The sequence below is a fragment of the Delphinus delphis genome, chromosome 20 (assembly GCF_949987515.2).
Source record: "Delphinus delphis chromosome 20, mDelDel1.2, whole genome shotgun sequence".
Lineage (NCBI taxonomy): Eukaryota > Metazoa > Chordata > Mammalia > Artiodactyla > Delphinidae > Delphinus > Delphinus delphis.
The window spans coordinates 35,578,733-35,597,696 of NC_082702.1; the positions used below are offsets into that span (position 1 = coordinate 35,578,733).

Genomic DNA, 18,964 nt, shown 5'->3' on the forward strand with positions numbered 1-18,964 from the left:
ACAATACTAATAAAATATTTTGCTTTTGAAACTATGAAACTAGTGAAAATATATACTACTAATAATTACAGTTATTTATTGAGCACTTGATATTGAGCTAGATATTTCTAAAATGTGAGAGTTTAAACTAACAGCAGTTAAGACCCAAGGTCACAAAACTAGTAAATGGCAGAGCTGTGACTCAGACTTAGATTGTGCTAGTTTCAAACCTTCAAACCTTCAAAAATTCTGAGTTTTTTTAAACTTTTTTGCCTTTTTCTTTTAGCTTTTCCCCCTCTGTCAAAATTGCACTCTAAAAGTTATACTTCTATTAATGATTCTCTCGAAATGCTTTTTTACATGTGAATTCTTCAAATATTGTTTTATACATTCCACTAATCTGCCTTCCCCTTACTTCACCTAAAGTAAAATGAAAATCATATTTTATGCATTTTGTTGAGGCCATCAATTTCATGTGTTCTAAAATCAATCCTGTCTCTCTCTTGTGTATGCAGATAGATCCTGAAAGATGCCCTCCGGCAGGAAAGTTAAAATTAAGTCTCCTACATTTATTGTTTCATGAGTGTTATAAAATGCCATAATTTCATTTCGTTGTTTCACATTTATTAGAAAAAGACCAACAGAAACTAAAAATGTATATAAATACGGTAGCAAACTCGTTTATTGCTGCTATTTATCAAGGGATAACTCTACTTTTCTTATTATGTGGAACGCTTTTGAATAGAGTGTGTTATTGATCACAGGAGTTTTTTTTTTTTTTTCTTTTGAAAAGTGCTCACTCTTGATCAGAATCTTATTCTCATTACTATTTTTCTAAAAAGTGTGTCACACAGGCAATGGCATTTCAAAGTCTGCTCCTTGGGAAGCATTGTGAAATCCTAGAAAGTACAGGGACTGGGGCACCTCCAAGAATAGACTTTGAAGCCCATCTTTCCTACTTTTCATGGCCTTAGTTAAGACCCTTACTCTTTTTTCAGCCTCAGCCCCCATATCTGTAAAATGTCATTGCAACACCAAACTCCCAGAACGGTGATGTTGATTGCATGTTAGATGTCTGTATGTATTATTTCATTCATGGAAGCATGCAGCCTCCCCAGTCACCTCTCTCCACCTCCACTGCCAGCACCTTAGGCCAGGCTACCATTATCTTTTGCAATTACAAACTTCTAGATGCTCTTCCTGTTTAATTGCAGGTGCACGCGTCTGCATGTGTGTATATGGATTTTATTCAAACATAATACTCTTTTTGTCCAATTTCATTCTTGCTTATTACACTCATATTACATTTGCTTATTACTCTTATTATACTCAGCCACAGATGTCTTCAATTTTTCAAATAAACCAAGGTTTTTCTCCCTTCAGGGTCTTTGCACAAGCTTATTCTGTTGGCTAGAAGGCTCTTGTTTCCACTTCTTGTATGACTACCCTTTCTCATTTTTGTTCAGTTTCAGCCTAAATGATATCCCTTTAAAAAGTAACTTTCTTTACAACACTACGTAAAGTAGATCTCTGCTTTTTCTTTGTTCTCTTCTGTCTATACTGTGTAGTTTTCTTCAACTCAGTTTTCAAAATTTATATTATTGACTCATTCTATGTTTTTTTATTATCCATCTTCCTCATTCAGTTCCATTGGAGAGAACACTTTTTTTGTTCTTTTCACATTGTCTCCCCAGGTCATATTACAATACTTAGCATCTTGTAGATACACAATAAATACTGTTCAATAAATAAATGATTTTTCATTTGTGCACTCTGTGTCTGTGAATAAAACAAGTGTTTCCATGGTAATATCTGAGAAACTAATTACTGAAATATTTGTCACTGCTAAATCAGAATCATTCTAAAATTTTGTGGATATCCATTACTACATGACAAGCATTGGCTAGATATGTATCTATAAGTATGGGCTATTATCTTTTTTGACCTGTGATATTCCCAGGATAAGCAAACTTTATATTGCTGCAGTATTGGTCAGAGATAGAAGGGATTAAAAGAGATAAACCAAGGTATGTTTTTAACCCAGACGTAATTAACTTGATGATAAGTAGAACATCTCGACTTCTACAGATGGTGATGAAGCTCAAATTATACTCCACTAGATTTATTTATAGTAACAGGGGAAGCTCCTTCCTAAAGGAAAAATAGCTGAAGAGGTCGGTTGCTAACTAATTCTCAAACAATAAATATTCTCTGAGACTAAACAAGAGGCCTTGAGTCACCCCTGGAAACACAATATTTTCAGTTCAGTCCCTGTGTCAGTGAACCATCTGGAGCACATTACCCTAATTCTGTATGTATGGTAAGCAAGAGGTGAGCACCTGAAACCTTAGAAAGACCCTACTGAGGAGACAAGATGTAGAACAGAGTTATGGAAGGCCCTCTGTCCAACACTGGTCACTGATGTTCTCTATTTCTCTTTCATGTTTGGTTTTGAGTATGGTGTTATCATAGTGAAGGAAGATACTGGTTTCTCCTGAAGGAGCTGTTACCTGGTCCTCCACCCATCCCACCAGAGTACCATTCTCTTCAGACAGAACCTGGTTTATCCCCAGCTGACTCCTTTTCAGCACTTGATAGATGTTTCCTATCTCTTGTGGAATGCGTCCTATACTAAGCAGTCTTTTCATTAAGATAGTTCCATTTCCTCTAATCTCTTCAACCTCCTTTCTGCCCAGAGGATTTGAGGTATTTTCTTGCAATTCTACCACATCTAATTTTCTCAAGTGCCTACCAGAGGGAAAACTCTATGAGGGAAAAAGACTGATGTTTGTCTGCCACTAAATTCCCAGTACCCAGCCAAGTCTTGGCATACAGTTTGTGTTCGACAAATATCTACTGTCTGATCAAAACCTATCATCCTATTAGACACATGAACTTTCAGATAGCTTGCCTTCTAATTTTGAAATCCTCAACCCATACGCTCATTTCTGCTTTGGCCATTAAAGAGGAGCAAGTGGAGAGAATCTTTTTATTCATCCTGTTAAACTGAGGGCCAAGTAATTTGTAGATGACTCTATCATGGCATTATTGAATTGGAGACTAAAGGTCTACGTCACCTTATAACTTTTAACAAGATAAATTACCTGTAACTATTGGGGGAAAATTGTTTTAAATAAGAGTAACTAGCCATCAGAAAATACCACATCAGCATCTAATTCTGAAGTGGAGGGATTATTTAAAAGGATTCTAATCAAAAGGGATTCCCGTTGAGTTTTTATAATATTGACTGTGAACTCTCTTTGTCATGGGTGGTTGTTACTCTCTTAAGGGAACCAATTCAAGAAAATGTCATCTTTTACTTCAGAATTGTGGGAAGGTGGGAGGAAGAGACAGGACTTCCAGTTCTACTTTCAGAGTAAACGTATGCCAACTTAACACAGATGTACCATGAACTAGAGATCTAGCTTAGAGGAAGGTGGCCTCCCTTCTTTCTTTTTCTTTTCTTTCTTTTTTTTTTGGACTCTTTGTTTAAATGAGTCCAGCGGAAAAGAGTCAAGTGCAGTAGAATTCCCTACGTTCATGTTGATACTGGTTTTCATTTTGTGAGATGTTTTAAAGAACTCTTTACAAAGCCTCACTCAATCCAGAAGATTTTTTACGGATTGAGTTTTTTTAACGGCTTGTGCTTGATTATTGCTAATGATTTTCAGCTGCATCATCTCCCAGGAAGCTGACCCCCTCGAGTTTAGCCTTAAATCCATATCTTCCAGGCAAACTAGACATTTCAAAGCCACCTGCACTCCTTTCTCTGAGGCTGTTATAAAGCAGACATTAATTGTTGAAAAATATTGAGATGACTATGAATTTAGTGCTAATTCAGTCTTTGACATTTGTTTTGCATGAATGTGATAATGAATATTCTAATTTCAAAGTGAGTCAGCCATTTGTATGGTATTATGAGACATGATTGAAAGTGTATCTATGTTGAACTTATATAAGTGAACGCTATTTAGTGTGGATAACAAAAATGAATTTGGGAAAATGTTAAATATAAAAATGAGATACTTGAGCTATTAAAAGTGACTTAGGAATGATATAATGAATCAAACATGAGTTCTGACTAGCACAAAGGATTCAAGGAATTCAGGAGCTATTTGAACAACTGTGTGTGTATCAACCAGTCAGCCATATGTCCAAAAATTATGCTGAACAGACAAAGATCTGATTATCTTCATGTAAATATGAACTCTAATAAACATGCCTAAATAGATTCATTTGAGGGTAAGATAGTGCAGTGGACACACACAACATAAACATTTTTTCACAGAATGAGTCATTCATGTTGATTTGCAAAAATCATAAAACAAAGAATCAACTTTTTTTTTTTATTTTGATCTTGCATAGGAAAGGGGATGAAACAATGCATTTTTCTCGGAGGATAAAAACTGTTGAGGAATCATTAAAACCTTGGAAACAGTCAAAATCCACAGGGTAAACCTCCAGATTCCAGGAGGTCCAAAGGCATGCATGTCAATATCACAAGTGAAGCCAATGTGTAATTTTTGAAATATCAATGCCATTGACTCTCTGAACTTGTGTGATGAGTTTTGCATGAACAGTGGAGTTTTACTTAAATTCTAAAGCATTTGACAGTTTCTCTATGATCAAAAATGTCTGGCTTATAACTCTGTGATTGGCTACATTACCCCAGCAACAATCCGGCCCACACAACCATATCCTTGAAACTGACCTGCATATACTTTGATCAGACTCTCTCCACCAACTGCATTCACCAACTTAGCTAAATGATATTTGCTGCCAAGTATATATACACTCCATCCTCAAAGGATCACAAATAAAAACACTCAAAAGATAAGACCGATAGAGGGTAATTCGACATGATGAAATTAAGAAACATTGAAACTAATGTTAGAATATTATTTTTAAAAAGAGGTCACCTTTGGCATATGACTGCTGAAGGTGAATGTTTTGATTATAACGACATTTATGATGTCTAAGTGTTTAAAATTACTCAATTTTATTATTAGAATTTTAGCTTTTACTTTGTATGTGTGCACATGTATGTGTATCTTTTTTTTGTAGATGGAAACGATGCCAATCCTTCAGATACAGGAGAGTAGTCTAGGGGAAAATGCCCACTGATTCATAAGAGAGTAGCAACTTGATCTTTTGTAAGAGTTAAATAAAAGTATAGAGCCACAGTTCTATTCCTTTCTTAGGTGGAAGAAATCTGACTCTTGTCAGGTAAACTGCTCGGCAAATAGTAAGTTGAATTCCTAACACCCACGTGAGGCACAAGAATAGTTGGATTAACAACTCCAGTGTCATGCTGTCAGCTGCTGTTTATTTAAATTAAAATGTCACCATCCAGAAATAAATTAGGAAGTTGAAAAACGATAAATTTCTTAAACATACAGTACTTTGGCACCTTGTTAAAATAAGTCTATTACATTTGTGTTTTTTAGAACTTTACATAGACTATTTCCATTTTGACATTCAGAGTATAGCAGGTTTTGTTTTCGTTCTTCTTTCTTAACTCTCTCCCTCCTTCCTCCCTCCCCCCTTCCTTCCTTCCTCTCTCCCCGTCTCTCTCTCTGTGTCTGCATTGTCCTATCTAAGCTACATAAGACAGTTTAAAAGAAAAAAGTTCCATCGATACACATCAATACACAGTTATCAGATGCTTTACTTGCATGTCTAAAACATGTTGTTCACATTATGTCTATCTAAATGCAGCTACACCTTTACAGATTTAAAAATTCACTTCCTGCAATTGGTCTTTCCTAGGGTTCCAATGTCATGTGTTATTTCTACATTTGATGTGAAACAAACATGCCTTCCCATGGGCTTTTCCCTCACTTTCCGTCATTTGAAGGTTAAAATGTTGGCCCCATCACTCTAAGACCTCCCCTGTGATCATCCACACCCCGAGATATTTTAAGATAGTTTTTTGGCTCGGGGTTCATGGCACAGCAGGTCATTCCGCTTCAGGAGCCAATTTGGTCATAAGTAGGAAGAGAATGAACATCTCTGAAAGAAGAATACTCCCTCTCTGTTCCCGTTTGGATGTTTCTTGCCTATGACTTTGCAGATTGTGAATGATGCAAGTGCACACTATAATGCAGGTTAATCAAATATGAGACAGTTGTATACAAACATATTCAGCATTAACAACATGGAGATATTTACTTGGCCGGGTTTTCCATTTTCACATAAAAATGCCTCATATTCGGATGCGAATTCAGGGGCGTTGTCATTGACATCCAGCACTTTAATAGCAACAGGTACTCGGGATATCTGACTGTGGTTCCCTATGGGAAGGAAAAAATAACATCAGCATTGAGGATATTGCATTTTAATGTGCAATTCAACTTTCTTCTTGAAAGCTTGTGTGTCTGTTTCAACTTCCCTTAATTAGGGTGTTTTCAACATGGTGATTATGGAATCTGACCATTCAGCAAGGAAAAATAGCAAATGCTTGGCTGCTTAAAAAAAAGTATAAATTATTATTCCAAACACCATTTGCTGGAGCTTAGCTTGATAAAGACCATCTCTGAATAAATGAAAAGAGGTTTCCTTGATGAAGAAAGCTTTATTTTATTGATAAAGCCCATTGTACAAAAGAAAAGAATGCTGTATTGCAACAAAGATTTATCTCTTTCTTTATCTTGGGTAGACAGCCCATTTCTGCACTGTTACTTGTTCGACTGACTATATATTAAAGATGAACATCAAAACCTGAAAAAAGGCTAGAACCAAATCAGTTGTTGAGAAGGCATCTTTAATACTGATAAAAGGGATAATCTTAAAGAAAAGGAATCATATCTTTTATGAATTTTATTTTTTATTCAAAATTGACCTTGGGATCTTTTTGGGTAAGATAAGCCCAAGTTATTTTAATATGTCATTTTCATAAAGATTTTCATCAGTGTAAACAGATAATAATCTTTTAATCTTTCCAGGTCAATTCCAGTAGCACAGACCTTAATCCTTAAGCCTTAAGTCCTTAAATTTAAAAAATTATACACACACACACACACGTGCACACACACGCATACACGCACAAATATGCATGCACAGAAATCTGGCCCATTAATACATTGCTGACTTGGCCCACATGATGATTTTTCATTTCTAATAAATGCAGTACCATTTGACTCTGACTGTACCATGCAATAATCTTTTGATCGCTTGTCAATTACACAGAATGCATTGAAAATGGCCAATTATTTATTTGTGTTTCTGTGGCACTGAATATTTATAAGCAAGCTAGGAGGGGAAAAATCTTTGGCTTTTGAGTATGAAGAAACAGACTTGTATTTGATATATCAGACTCTTCTTCTTTTTGACAATTGGTTAAATTCAGACCTCTGAAACCTTCAAATACTCATTTTTTTCATTACATATAAAAGTGTTTTAAAGCACATGCCAAATAATCACAGCCATGTTACAATTTTATAGTTGGTTAACCCCACTGGCAATGCTACAAGATTGGAATTTAACTACCATGGCTATTCTCCAATATTCTAATTTGATTAACTATGGATGGATGAATATTATCCTTTGGAATTCCAACCACCTCAGTAATGGAACAAAAATCTCAATTCCCAAAAATCACACCAGTGGCCTTAAATGTCCTTTTTCTTTTACCTAATATGTTCTTTTTCTTTTACTGTCTTATGTCTAATGAAATAATTCATTCCCATTCAGAGAGGAGGCATGCAGCTCCCTAGTTTCAGTGGAAGGGAAAATTTTAAAAAGTGTAACACATGACTCTGAGGACAAGAAACTTACATTCTACCCTTTATCTACTTGAATCAGGTAGATAAATGAGTTATAAGGTATTTGAAATAAGGTCTGATTATGTCCTTAAAGATTTACATCTCTTTTCTAGTCTGACCATGAGCTGAATAGCAGCTGCTGAAGAGTAAAAAAGGGAATCCAGTGTTTGCAGGAAACAAATGTTTGGAGCCCCATCTTTGCCTCCCACTACCAATATGATTCTGAACATGTTATTGAAGCTCATTTTATTCCTGAGGACACTGAAACTCAAGACCTTGACACCTTATTTAGAGAACTATTATACACATTATATGAGAAGAATTAGAAGTGCCCAGATCATATTGGGCACATCGTCAAGTGTATCTTAGAGTTCACCTTTTATAATTGGAAACATCAGCACCGTGCATATTCAGTGTGCACTATGTACAGTGCAAGGTATTTCACAGAATCATCTCATTCAGTCCTTACTGAAGAGCTATGTAATAGGTAATGCGATCCCCATGTTGTGGATTACTGATGTGGAGACTGATATGCACAGGGCTACATGCCTTTACCAATATGACTCAAAAATTAACTCCAAGACTCCGAAATGTAGTTTTGGCCTTCCAAACATGAGTCATTTTCACAGTACTATATTGATGAAGTTTAAAACAAAGTATATTTGCTTCTTGTTTGTTTACTGGTAAGATAACTAATCACTGCCATTTCCTCAAGAATGCTTATAGGCTTGTTATAAATTTTTATTGCAAGTTTGACCACTCTTTGAAGTTTGAGTACAAATATAAAAAATCAAGCTGGATAAATCTAATGGGTTGTACCACGACTGATATTCTCAGAATTGCACTAATAATCTGCAAGCCTCTCTGAGAAACTGAACAATTTAAATTCCATATTTTTCCTCATACTTTGATTTTGCCTAAGGTCTCTTTAGTTGATTGATTTTATTTTGTGATTCTCTGTATTTCAACTCTAAGGACTATTGATTAGTTACATAACATTCATTTCTTCCGTGCCACATCTTAGACCAACTCTTGTGTATATAAGTGATTAGAGGAGCCTTCTATTATGTTTCAGTCTCGTTAAGCATTCAATTCAGAGACAATGATCAACATAGACTTGAACAGTGAATAATAGATGCATTGTCTTCGAAAACTGCAGGTACAAGAAAAAGCTGTCGTACTCTTTAAACATGATTTTGTTCCTGGGGAAGTGAAGAAAATGCTGAGCTTACTGAGTTAGAGTCACTGAAAATGGTTGATTGGGCCAAGTTTACGAAATATGATATTCTTTGTCTTCCCTCTTTCTCATGCCTTGCACACACACACACACACACACACACACGCCACAGGCAAACATGCATATACAGATTTTACTCTCACTATTTTGGCAAAAGGATAATTATGCCAAGGCACATGTTCTTAACTTCTCTCTTCTCTTTTCTTAATCTCACAGTTTTAATAAACTGCAATTATCTCTTAGCTCTAGATGGCCAGTAGGTGGTAAAACGCAAGCATAGAGGCTAGAGAATCTCCATGAGCTTCTTTCTGGGATAACTTTCAACATTAAAGTAATACATGCTTTCTCTTATTGTAAGATCTGGGACAGGGTGGCGGTTAACTATGCAGGGGCCCAGATCCCTAGAATAATACCGTCTAATTTTTTTCTGTTGTTAGAAGTAATGTAGGTTTGGGAGCTACCACTCAATATTGTTAGAAGATCACGAGCATGGGGGCTATATCATATGATCACTGGCGAGTCGCTGAAATATTTTTTGATGAGATTTACAATTTTAAAAGCTAGCATAAAGCTTACTGACAAGAGAAGTTATGGTTTGTTTTAATTTTGTTTTCTTAAGCAAATGAATGTCCCAGACATTTACTTTATTTCTTGAAACTGCTAAATCAAGGAGAAAAACAATCAAATAGAATCAAACGATAAACTGGTGCCATATATCCCCAAAATATCCCCCAATGTGTTTTCATTACCTGTATTAGATGAACGCGCACAACTGAAATTACTGCACCCTATAGTGCTTGACACAAGTGTCATAGTTAAATGCTGAAGATTCACTTTTATCTAAATTAATGAAGTGATGGGAGTTCAAAATTTAAAGATATTATAGAGCAATAAAATTAATTAGATAAGCTTCTAAGGAAATTATTCATGTCCTTTGTGACTGGCCCCAAAATGTTTGCCTTTCATCTGATACACAGACATTAAATATAAAGATATTATAATTAGAAACTTGATTAGCATTCGTTAAAGATTAATTTTCTAAACACAGGAGATGTGACAAAGTGGTCTGGAAGGAAAAGCCCATTTCAATTGGCCACAAAAGTTGACTGTTTTCACATAATGATGGAAAAAAGGCTGAAATGGCACCTACTATAAACAACTCCTTGACTTCTACCATTTGAATAGTAGTGACTTCCTGTCACCTCTCTGTCATGTAGCCTCATGAATTGCCCATTAATTTTGCCCTTTTATAATCAAAGGTAATGGAATACTGCCAAGTCTGCGTTACTTGGGAATTTGCTTCTAACTAGTTTCCACGAGCTGCTGTTTTTGCAGACATCGATTGAAATAAACAGCCTCTCCTTTTCAGGCTATAAGAGAGAAAATTGATTTGACAAATTTAGATATACTGGTGGGTTCAATAAATAATTCTTGAGCCTTCTACGAGTGGAAGGATGGAAGGCATGAGCAGTAAATTACAGTCAACGGGGGGAATGCAAAATAGTGAATTTATAATTGAGTAGGGATGAGAGGAATGCTGAAAGTTTATAAAACAGGAAGATTCTAACAGTATATGATTGACAGAAAAGATAGCAACTTAGGAAATTTAAAATGAAACTGATGGGAATTTCAAAGAAGGTCTTGGAAAATAATTTCAGTCGTGAATTTAGGCTCTCTGGTGACTAAAGATAAAACTTTTTGATGTACATTTTGCCCATAAATGGTGTGATAATTTCTAAATCATTAGTTATGGTTTATTAATTCATAGATTAGCATAGAAACAAGGTGGAATATAATTAACCAGTGGACACCAGGGTAGAAAATCTGTTGGGACTTTTTAAAAATTTTTATTGGACAAATATATATCACTTATATGTGGAATCTAATAAAAAATGGTACAAATGAACTTGTTTACAAAATAGAAATAGACTCACAGATGTAGAAACCAATCTTATGGTTACTGGGGGGAAAGGGATAAATTGGGAGATTGGGATTGACGTATACACACTACTATATAAAATAGATAACTAATAAGGACCTACTGTACAGCACAGGGAACTCTACTCAATATTCTCTACAAAAATATTCTGGAATATTTTTGATAGGTTTTTCTCTTTACAGTATTATTTTTATGTGTTACCCTTTCACTAACATGGCAACTGTATTGATGCACCAGTTAAAACACAATCTATTATCTCCCTCAAATACATACCAAGAAATTTCAACATCAAGGGAGCAGTTGACCACCATAATTTTAATAATTTTTCATTATATGATTGTGAAAATTCCAGCAAGCCAGGCTGTAAAGAGAAGTCATTCTATTTTACTCCTTAAAATCTCAGTCATATTTAGATTAGTTTAGAATTAAATGAGAACTTTAATCAGAGGGTGTCTCTGGTATCAAATGAACAAAGCTTGTAAGGCATAGTTTTTGTATTAACCAAGTAGTAGCTCTCTCAAGAAACGCAGAGAAATGCTTTCTCTCACTGTGCAAGTTGTGGACTTAGACATATTTGAAAATGCCTTAAACTCTTTGGAGAAAATGACTCTTAAATGGTGACTTCAGTTTAAGTCCTCACTGACCCCTGTCTGTTTTCCCTACTGACTACAAAAATGCATGCTGTCTGGCTCCAGCATTTTCAAATGCTCTCTAAATAGGGAGAAAATGTGTAGGTCTTTTTTTTATTACATTCATCTTAAGTGAACCTGGACGTAGTGGAATCCTTGGCAAGACCTCACTCCACCTTTTCCTACTCTCTACAGTGAACCCTCCGTATCCTTTTTCCAGCTCACAAGAGTTGAAGTCCTAAAGAATAAGGTAGGCACATTTATGGTTGTTAAATTCTATGGGAAAATATTTTAGAGCCATTGAAGTAAGGACTGATGTTATGAACCTCTTAGATACTATTTATTAAATATAAAGCTTTAAAACAATCATGTTCTAAATAAAGGCAACATTAATGGCAGTTTATAAATGAAAAATTAGTACTAATGAGAATGGAGCTATTACATTTTCCATTTTTTTATTAATATGTTATGTAATATTACCTACTGTATAATACATTTATTTATTTTTGCCTGCGTTGGGTCTTCGCTACTGTGTGTGGGCTTTCTCTAGTTGTGGTGAGCAGGGGCTTCTCTTCGTTGCAGTGCACGGGCTTCTCATTGCAGTGGCTTCTCTTGCTGCGGGCACGGGCTCTAAGCACACAGGCTTCAGTAGTTATGGCACGCGGGCTCAGTGTTGTGGCTCGTGGGCTCTAGAGCGCAGGCTCAGTAGTTGTGGCGCACAGGCTTAGTTGCTCCGCGGCATGTGGGATCCTCCTGGACCAGGGCTCGGGATCCTCCTGGACCAGGGCTCGAACCCGTGTCCCCTGCATTGGCAGGCGGATTCTTAACCACTGCACCACCAGGGAAGTCCAATATTACCTACTTTTAATTCTTTTTTAAAAAAATTTAAGCACTTACTAGTTTTATTTTATTTTAATATACTAAACATTTTAACTTAAAATTGATAAATATGCATTATTTGCCAAACTTTTTCCCAAGACCTTTTCTTTGACAATTAGTCTGCTTCTAGAGTTCTGAGTTAAATTTACATAAACCAGTAATTCATGGCTTATGATTTCCAAGTATTTTTTTTAATTAAGGTAATATTGGCTTAGAACATCATATAAGTTTCATGTGTACAACATTACAGTTCAACTTCTGTATACACTACTCTGTGCTAAGATACTTTTAACTCTTTATGTATGCTTACCAATTTGTTTCCTTTAGTTGTCTACATTTTTTGTTTTGTGTGTATGCATACATGGTTTTTACGTGTTCATTTTTGTTTTGTTTTATGTACACCTCTCTTTTCTACTGTGTACTACTCTTGCTGAATTTGTGACTGGAAAATACTGACTCCCTCCTTTCGCAGCCCTAAGTGCATGTTTAAATCCTTTTTATACATCTCATCTTTCTCCATACCGTAAGAGGCGAGGAAACAAAATGCCGTAATAAGTTTATTATTCCTTATGCTCCCTTTGGTAACTAAGTCTTTGCAAAATCTCTAATTCTACTCTGCCAGCAAAAATTGCATTATGCTTCTATTACTATATCTTCAGTGTTTTTTTCCCTAATTATTTCAAATAGGATTGATTCAAAATTATTGGAACTGAATTTCTTGGTACTACTCTTACAATGCAATTCAGTTTAAATCCCTTATATATTAGAATCTTAATAAAGGAGACTCACACTTTCAGAGGAATATAGATTTATGTAATATTGAGTTTAAATGCTCATTCAACACCAGCTTAGAATAACATTTGTGCCCCTAATACATGCATACACATACACGCACACACATTCACAGACACACTTTATTAGGGAAGAAAACTAATATTGTAAACTACCCAGCATGTATTGTGTGATCTGTTATGTACTATTTCTTTGAGGTTTGTTGGGTTACTGTGAAGACATTATTTTCTTAAATGGGAATATGATTTCAGGCTATGTAAGACTGAAATTTATATGAGTTACATATCAGAGTAGGGAGTAAAGAACATCCAGTGCGCCTAGAAATCATGTGGAGTCTTGTCACCTTGCCCATATTTACTCAAAGCCAAGAAGTGGTAAAGCTGAAATATTAATCCAGGGCAGTTTTATCAACAAGTGGAAAAAAAAAACCCACAGAAACAAACAAAACTGATTATTCCCCACAGGCTCTCTTTAGCATAGCACTCGTAAAACATAACCTTAAAATATATTTTTAAGATGGATCACTTCCCAAACAATACAATATCCTAATAAATTAATAACCTCAAAAGAAAGGTTTGATGATTCCATTAACATGGAATTTTTATTAGTGAATTTATTTTTAGAAATATAATTTTCATATTTTTAATTTTTTGGGCCACTCCTTACATTTTCTTGTGTGAGATCAACTTTTGTAGTAGAAGTAAGCCATGAAAACAATAAAGTGTATACACCTTATGGTTTTATTCCAGTGTATTGTTATAAAATGAACATACCCATGTAACTATCACTCAGGCCAAGATATAACCAGCATCCCCAAAGCTTCCCATGTACCCCTTTCTCAGTCATTATGCCCTTCAAGGTAACCTCTACTCTGTTTCTTAACACTGTATTAGTGTGCCTTCTTCAGAACTGTATAAAAACTGAAATAATATAAAGTACACACTTTTGTATCTGACTTCTTTAGCTCAATATAGTATTTGTAAATTCATTAATGTGGTTGTAGGCAGCTGTCATTCATTCTTTTCCACTGTTTGGGAAAGAATTTCATTGTATACATATAGCACCATCTATTTATTTATTTATTTCTCTTACTGGTGGATATTTGGGTTGTTTCAGTTTCATGCTATTCTGAAAAGTGCTGCTATAAATATTTTGTGTATTTCTGTTGCTGTACAAATACGTGAATTCCGTTACGTTACATACTTAGGAATAGAACGAAAGATTATAGAATATGGCTCCTTTCAATTTTAGCATATGCTTTCAACTGTGTTTTCTAATGTGGATGTGCCAGTTTACACTCTGACCAGCAATGTACAAGAGTTCAAGTTGCTGCATGTCTTCAAGAACACTTGGAAAAGCCAGTTATTTATTATTTGTTTTTCATTTTAGTCATTGCAGAGGTGTACAGTTATGTTTCAGTTTGATTTTATTTTAATATCTTGATGATTTGATGCTAAGGACATATTATGCTTACTGGCCACTTGGATTTTTTTTGTGTGTGTGAAGAACCTGTTCAAGTTTTTGCCATGTTTTAATTGGTTGTCTATGTTTTTCTAATTGATATGCATATTATATATTAAGGATACGTGTCCTTTGCTAGATATGAGTGTCACAATACGTTTCCCTACTCTGTGGCTTAATTTTTCACTCTTAATAGTAACTTTTGATGAACACAGATTCTTAACTTAAAGCTGAATTCATCAGTTTTTGCTCTTATTAACTTTAACACTTGTTGCAACTGATTAATTATTTGCATAATCCAGAATTTGAAAATTCTGTTATTTTTAGAAGGTATATTATTTTTTTCACATTTACATCTCTGATCTCCCTGAAGATTACTAAAATTGACGTTCTGAGTTAGAGGCCAAGGTTCAGTTTCATCCACTCGTGGATATCCAATTCACTGTCAACTTTATTATAAGTCCACCTATGCTATCTTCGTCATTGAGTTGAGTATTTTTGTACAGGCTTGTTCCCGGAATTTTCTGTTCTATTTTTCTGTCTCTATGCTCATACAGTCCTCTTTTAATAACTCTTTATGATAGATCTTCATATATTGTTATCATGAATATGGTAAGATCAACAATTTTTCTTTTAAAATATTTTCATTATTTTTCCCTTTAAATTTCTTTACACGTTTTAGTATTATTTGTCAAATTGTGGGCGCACACACACACACACACACACACACACATAGCTGTTGGAAGTTTGATTGATATTGCAAAGATTCTACAGATAAATTTAAAGTGGATTGACATCTTTTACATTTGAATCTCCAAATCATGAACTATGTATATACTTCATTTATTTATATCTTCCTTAATTTCTCTCAGTAATGTTCTATAGTTTTCTGTTTAGAAGTTTTGTATGTCATTCATTAGATTTCTTTTTTTGGGGGGGGGGGTACGTGGGCCTCTCACTGCTGTGGCCTCTCCCGTTGCGGAGCACAGGCTCCGGACGCGCAGGCTCAGCGGCCATGGCTCACAGGCCCAGCCGCTTCGCAGCATGTGGGATCTTCCTGGACTGGGGCACGAACCCGTGTCCCCTGCATTTGGCAGGCGGACTCCCAACCACTGCGCCACCAGGGAAGCCCCATTCATTAGATTTTGTTACTATTTAATTGAAGTCTTTTTATTATTATAAGTAGTATATTTATTTTCTGAGTATTGTTAGAAAATAAAAATATGATTATTTTATAACTAACAATCATGCAAACTTTCTTCATTATTGATAATAGTTTAACTTAGATTTTTTTTCCCTTTTTATGTACTCAATCATGTTGTCTATGAGTAGTGACAACTTTATTTCTTCTTTCCGATATTTATACTTTAATTTCTTACCTGTATCTTACTGTACTGGTTAAAACCTTCAGTGTAATTGAATAAAAGTAGCAATAATACACAACCTATCTCATTTCCAATCTCAGGGAGAAACCTTTCAATATTTTACCATTAGGTTTGATATTTGCTATTTTTTTTGGTAACTATCCTTTATCAAATTAAGTTCTCTTCTATTTCTAGTGTGCAAAGAGCTTTTTCAAGAACAAGAGATGAAGGTATAACATTTTCTGCATCTGCTGAGAATGATCATACGTTTTTTTCTCTTTCCTCAGGATTTTAATTTACATTAATAGATTTTCAAATGTCATCATCTGTCCTTGTATTCCCTGGGTGTAATATTATATTTTTATATTAACAGTTTTGATTTGCTAATATATTACTTAGGATTTTGTTTATGAGAAGCAGGCTGTTAATTCTCCTTTCTTGTAATATTCTTGTTGGGTTTTAGCATTAAGATTATTCTGGCTTTGTGACATAAGGTAGAAACTGCTCCCTCTTTTACTTCTCTCTGATAAAGTATGTGTCATGTTCATTTGGGCATGACAATTTATGTGTTAAGAGTTAGTAATTGTGAATTCAATTTATTCAATAGAGAAAATGATAGACATATTTTTCTCTTTTTCTTATCTATGCCAGTTTGCAATGACTGCATTTTTCAACTTATTAGGCTATCTCATATACATTTTAATCCTTATTCCATAAATATGTTAATAATGTCCAGCTGTTTTTTAACATCTATAGAATCTGTAATGAAGTCCCCTTTGTAATATTTTTTTCCATGCCCCCCGCAAAGCATGGAGTCCTAACCACTGGACTACTGGGAATTCCCTGTCATTTCTAATACTGGCAACTTGTACCTTTTCTATTTTTTCTTGCAAGATTTTTATCAACTTTATCTTTGCACATAAAGAGGTTTTGGCTTTGTTGAATTTCAGGACTGTATATTTGTGTTCAATTTCACTGTATTCTACCCTATATTTATTTTCACCTTGCTACTAGTTTTTAATTTTCTGTTCACTTTTAGCCTTTTTGAAGTGGATGCTCAGATAATTGATTTTTAGCATTTCTTCTTTTCTAATATAGCCATTTACGGCTAATTTCTCTTTAGGTACTGTGTTAGCTGTATTCCACAGGTTTTGTCATGTCATTATTTTGTTATCATTCATTTTTTTTAATGTGCTAATTCCCTTTGTGATTTTATTGTTTTCCATGGATCATTTAGAGACATATGGCTTAATTTCCAATACTTGGGGATCATTTCAGGGCCTTTGGTGATTTATTTCTAGCTTAATTCCACTGTGTTAAGAAAGCATACTCTGCTTTGAGTGTTGAGACTTGATTTATGGCCCAATTTGGCCATGTTGGGTAAATGTTTCAAGTGTGTTTGACAATAATAATATTTTTGTAATTTTTGAGTGCAGTGTTTTATACATTACAATTAGGCAAGTTGACTAATCATGCTATTCAAACACTTTCTACCCTTACTAATTTTTTGTCTACTTATTTGATTAGTAGGTTAAAATTTTCATCTACAAGTGTTGACTTGTCTATTTATCCCTTTGCTTCTGTCAATTTTTTGCTTTATGTACTTGACAAACATCTTATTAGGTACATACAAATTTAGAATTTTTATATCTTCCTGCTGAATTTAATCATTTATCATTATGAAAAATTTCTCTATTTTTGGTAATATTTCTTCTTAGTCTATAGCTGAACCATTTTGGTTTTAATTTGCCTAGATCTTCTTTCAATCGGTTCAGTCTTTAAGTGTTCTTATATTTGAGGTTTATTTCTGATAAAAAACATGATTTGAAAATTGATTGCTTTTTTCCTAGTCTGACAAATAATGTCTTTTATTTGAAGTATGTAGCTTATTTACAATTAATGTGATTGTTTATTTATCTGGGTTTTAATTTCTTCTTGTACTTTAAAATTTTCTTTATCAGTTCTTTCTCATTTTTCCTCTTTTCTATTTGTTTGGGGATTCATAATTTTCAATTCTTTTATATCCCCCAACTAATAGGCTAATGGGGGAAATTAAAAAATTAAAACTTATGAATCCAAAAAAAGATAGAAAAGCGGGATTAGCCTATTAGTTACATAGTCTTCTATTATTATTTTAGTGGTAACCTTAAATATATTTGTATATATGTCACTGACTTATTAGAATAAGCCTTAGAGTAATGCTTCAGACATTTTATGTACAATGAAAGGATATATATAATGCATAATTGTTTGGTAAATTGGTAAATTTGGTAATTGGTAAATGCATCATGGGAAAAATCCATCCATGATGCTCTGACGTCTTCTTTTCAATTACCTCTTCACTGTAGACTTGGCCTCTCCATTTCTGGATACCTCTGTAGCCCTGACCTACAGCTTTTCTCTCCACAGTCTCACGAGACACTCAAACTCCAGGTCACTGATTTCTGCTTGGTTTCTATGCCCTCTGAGTTGAATCACTTAAAGTCCTGAAGGAAATAAGCAGTGCTAAATTTAGGAGTCACTTCAGTTTGTTTCCTTTCTTTCTGGTATCTCGGCTTCTTAAGTACTGGCTGCCTTCAAATACCATTTTTTTCTCTAATTTTATAGTTATTCTCACTGGGGGAATTAGTTGGGTATAAGCTACCACCATAGACATAAGAAAAATACATAATTATCCCTATCCCATTGTGGGATAATATGTTCATTGTTTTCCCAAGAAATGTAAATTGTAAATCACCCCACACTTATGGAACAATGGACAAAATATTACTATAAAATGACCCTAATCCTCCATGAGTTATTGCCCAGCAGAATTCACGTATGGTAATTAAGATTGTGTTATCCTTAGTTAATGCTCTGACTACAAAGCCAGACCAATCTCTTGAGATTCCTTTCCTCAGTCTATGCTTTGGCCTCAAAAA

At 34.6% G+C, this 18,964-nt stretch overlaps 1 protein-coding gene across 1 annotated transcript in view; it reads right to left on the reverse strand.

Annotated features, from left to right (window-relative positions):
* The window catches only part of CDH8 (cadherin 8), a 379,689-nt gene that overhangs the window by 65,563 nt on the left and 295,162 nt on the right, over positions 1-18,964 (reverse strand). Inside the window, exon 9 of the mRNA XM_060000736.1 lies at positions 6,151-6,272. Coding sequence (XP_059856719.1) covers positions 6,151-6,272 — 122 coding nt within the window. The remainder of the gene's footprint in view (positions 1-6,150; positions 6,273-18,964) is intronic.